At 37.8% G+C, this 4339-nt stretch overlaps 1 protein-coding gene across 1 annotated transcript in view; it reads right to left on the bottom strand.

Moving 5' to 3' along the window:
- Positions 1-3833, bottom strand: part of LOC119596529 — a 5598-nt gene extending 1765 nt beyond the window's left edge. Inside the window, exons 1-5 of the mRNA XM_037945816.1 lie at positions 2767-3833; positions 2342-2466; positions 1840-1962; positions 714-857; positions 1-84 (exon numbers count right to left, since the gene is read on the bottom strand). The exon at positions 1-84 is cut by the window's left edge and continues 26 nt beyond it. Coding sequence (XP_037801744.1) covers positions 1-84; positions 714-857; positions 1840-1962; positions 2342-2452 — 462 coding nt within the window. The 5' untranslated portion in view covers positions 2453-2466; positions 2767-3833. The remainder of the gene's footprint in view (positions 85-713; positions 858-1839; positions 1963-2341; positions 2467-2766) is intronic.
- Between the last annotated feature and the right edge of the window lie 506 nt (positions 3834-4339).

The raw sequence follows: 4339 nt of genomic DNA, 5'->3' as shown, positions 1-4339 counted from the left end.
GATACTGTACATCATGCCTTCAGACATCCGATGCCAAACCGTCTGTCCTCCTGCCAGACACTCGTAATTTAACAGAGATTCCAGCTGTAAATATCAATTATTCATTTGCATATAACTGTTTCCCGGAAAAAAGAGCAAAATAATTACACTGGTTAAAAATAATATAATTTGTGATTAAATCCTGTGAGGAAAAATAATTAGATACATTTTATTTTTGTTATCGACATGAATTATCTTTTTTTTACCAAGCATTCTTCCATATATCGAGCGAAAATATTGTACCTTTATCCTGAAAACAAGAGAAAATATGAACAAAATTTAAACAACTATATTTCTACGAGAACAAATCTTGGAAAACCAATAAAAATAACATTGTGGCTAAACTAGAATTTATACCAGTAGAACTGTTAATAAGTAAAGAATAAAATTTATTACTTGTTTGATTAACACGAATCAAAATATATATCACGCCATTCTGTGGATAAATCCTTTCGCTTAATGAGACGGATATTCATCATGTTTAAAGCTTAGTTAAAGTAATCTGATATTCAAATGTGATAGAAATTAAAATAACAATGACGTAAATCAAATTTAGTCAGAAATAACATTCAGTGAATACAAAGTTCAAAACAAAACAGTATAAACACACACACAAATACAAAATAAAAACAGATCGACAGTAATGTAAACACAAACACACTCGATCGAGTCACCTTACGAAGCACGGGAATCGAGCAAGCGTAAAAAAACAGGGGCTCCTTCCAACGACACGCCGGGAGAGACGCCAGCAGGAGAGCCAGGTCCTCGTCATCCTCCTCCTCCTGGCACCAGAACACCGTCAGACTCTTCAGGAGATCCTACACAAGGGAGAGATGCGAAGTGGTCTGCGTGATGCGTTTTGCCCACACAGTCAATTTTGGGATTTGAGATCGTGTCCCGTAATTACCATTGATTGGTGGTACCTTTGTTTACATCATTTATGTTAGATTTTTATTTATATACGGGTCATTTAGACTGTATTTCGATCGACTTATGATACTTGCATTTTGACTTCTGATATTTGCAACGTGTAATGTCATTTTTAATGCCTCATGGCTATCCTATCAGCGTAAAATTTGACCTCGTGACTTGAAGACATAGATGTGTGTGTGTGTGTGCATATATATATATATATATATATATATATATATATATATATATATATATATATATATATATATATATATATAATGTATATATATTTGTATATATATCTACACACACACACACACACACACACACACACACACACACACACACACACACACACACACACACACACACAACACACATATGTGTATATATGTATATATATATATATAATATATATATATATATATATATATATATACATATGTGTGTGTGTGTGTGTGTGTGTGTGTGTGTGTGTGTGTTGTGTGTGTGTGTGTGTGTGTGTGTGTGTGTGTATAATATATATATACATATATAATGTATATATATTTGTATATATATCTACACACACACACACACACACACACACACACACACACACACATATGTATATATTATATATATATATATATATATATATATATATATATATATATATATATATACATATGTGAGTGTGTGTGTGTGTGTGTGTGTGTGTGTGTGTGTGTGTGTGTGTGTGTGTGTGTGTGTGTGTGTGTGTGTGTGTGTGTGTGTGTGTGTGTGTGTGTGTGTGTGTGTGTTCACATATGAAAATGCATTTCTCATCCCTTCCCACTAGAAATAACGCGTTGCTAAATGCCCAGCGATCGAAATGAAATACAACTCGAGCTTCGGCGCAGGACTCACGGTGGAGCAGGAGGGAGTAGCCACCACCAAGGACGAAGACGGGTGGCTCTCTGGAACGTAAACAGCTGTGGAGAATTCTTGGACCAAAGGATGACGGAGCTTTGTGTCGACGATTCCGTATATCTGAAAGGTCGACGGTCATTTTATATGTGATTTCTTCCCGCTTCATTGCGTAAGCAGTACTAAGGATTCCTATTACTTGAAAGTTTAAGGATTCTTGTATCGACTGGTTAGATTACCTCATCTTTTGTCCCCTAGATTTCAAAATACAGGTATACTGTATATGATATATAGCGTTCATTGGCTGTTGATTGTACTGAACTTTTGTTGACTGACAATGCCACTATACTGAAGATATGCGTTTATTTTTCCATATCAAAGGGAAAAAACAAGATCAATAATCGAACAACCATTCCTCACATCCTCACAACAACAACAACTAGTCTTATTTCAGAGGACGAAAATAAACAAACAGATAAATAAACAAAAATAAACTACTCACAGAAGCTGAATGAGGAAGATACCGGGACATTCGATCTTTCAAGCCAGCCAGTTCCTCACACGACACCTCACGCATCATATGAGTTGGTTTGGTTGCGATCCCACCACTCATATTGCTGAATGCAACTGTACATGCGAATACGGGCACAGGTATGAATATAAGTTCACGTACACTGGTCTGTTTTATCACTTTAATTAGTGTGTATGTTTGTAATGCATTTATGTGTTGTTTTTTAGAAAGGGTAAGGGTGCGATGCATTTAACGTTTCTCCACTATAAAATATCGATACAGAATTATTCATTCTTGTTCATACATATATATTCCTACCAACAAAAAAAAAAATAAAGAAATACTATTTAAAAAATACTAACCCTCAACTTAGGCAGTAAGTTCATCACTTAGAGAGAGAATAAAAAGATACTTACATCCTCCCAGCGTCTAGAGTGTTGCAGCGTTGCCGGTGGGGATGGTGCCTGAGTGTCGAGTGCCTCGTCGTTCAAGGTCTTGCCCCGTAACGTCGACTATCTTGAAAGAGTAATAAAGATAAGGTTTCGTCTTTTGTCTACTTATCTCTATTATCGTACGTCGCTTTCATTCACCAATCATGCGCTTTGCTCGTGTATTCCTTTGTTATTCTGCTCGAGATGTGGAGCTTCCTCCCATATGTTCTTTCACTGGGATGCATCTTACGCGGTTATTAAAAGATAACAGTAACATTATCATCAACTTTTATCACCAACTACTGTGACGCTCCCGGAAGTTCTATCTGAACTACAGCCATGTTTTAGGTTTCTTCTTCTTTCAAGTGCCCTGTCCCACAAGGAAGTTGGCGATCATGGATTTCCATGATTTTCTTGGCAATTTAGAGCGGTGGTTTGCCGTTGCCTTCCGCCCGGTGTTTTTATCGAGTCACCATCTCTATTTACCAGGTTCTGAAACCGGCACCGACTTGGGCTGGCTTGCCCACCCAGCGGCTAGGCAGGCAATCGGGGTGAAGTCACAAGTCATTATGTGTTCCTGAGCTTCTTCCAAAACCAAGAAATATGCGTTACAAGTCGGGCAGAGGGGCTTCAGAGGTTCCGAGTAGGCGGCCATCTCCGTTGTTTCCAAACAGTCCTCGAGGCGAAGCGAACTTCCTCCAAACCAGCTCGCTTCGCCACGCAACGCTTCGCGAATCGTTTTGTCAAACTTCACTTGATTTCGCCACGGTGCGCACTGCCCAAGTGAACGCACGGATGGAAATATTTGAAAAGATGATAAGTTACGGTTGTGTTTTTCCTGTTTCATTTTTCTTTATTTTTCGTTTTTTATTTTTTTCGTTCGTTCTTCTTTGTCTCACTTTCTTTAGGAGAGGGGCGGGAACAAACTCCGTTTGAATTATTTAATTAGGGTATGACATCACCATAATTTATTTAACCCAAAATGATAAACTGACAGAAAAAAAGTAATTAACAACTGCCCGCCATATCTGATAAACTCACTCTCTAATAACTAATCGTCTAGGTAACAATAAACACAGATACAACTATATGATATAGATTTTTTCATGTATACATGCATGTTTTCCGCGACTTCACAGTGTAGTGGAAGGTACAATAAGACATATTACGAATGAAAATACAATACGTGAACACTTCTATATGTATGTACGTATCTGAAGGTTATATAAGTGTTTTTTTTTTATTAGTAGGTTCAACGCCTCAGTGGGCCAAGAAACGCGGCTGAGAACTAGTGTGGTGCTAGTAGCAGTGGTTGGAAGTTCGAGTCTCCTTGTTACGACTAGTGACTAGGATCATAACTGTTGTTAGAGTAGAAACCATGGCCACTAGTACACGGGAAGGCGATGTTAACTACCTGCGACTTTTTTTTTCATAATAGCGGGATTACGAAAGGCTTACATTATTTAGTCAAAATAACCAATGTCTTACACAAGCACACACATACACACACACACACACACACACACACACACACACACACACACACACACACACACAC

This window comes from Penaeus monodon, chromosome 3 (assembly GCF_015228065.2).
Source record: "Penaeus monodon isolate SGIC_2016 chromosome 3, NSTDA_Pmon_1, whole genome shotgun sequence".
NCBI classification, from domain to species: Eukaryota; Metazoa; Arthropoda; class Malacostraca; order Decapoda; family Penaeidae; genus Penaeus; species Penaeus monodon.
The sequence above is the reverse complement of the archived record's forward strand: the minus strand, read 5'-3'. Positions and strand labels throughout refer to the sequence as shown.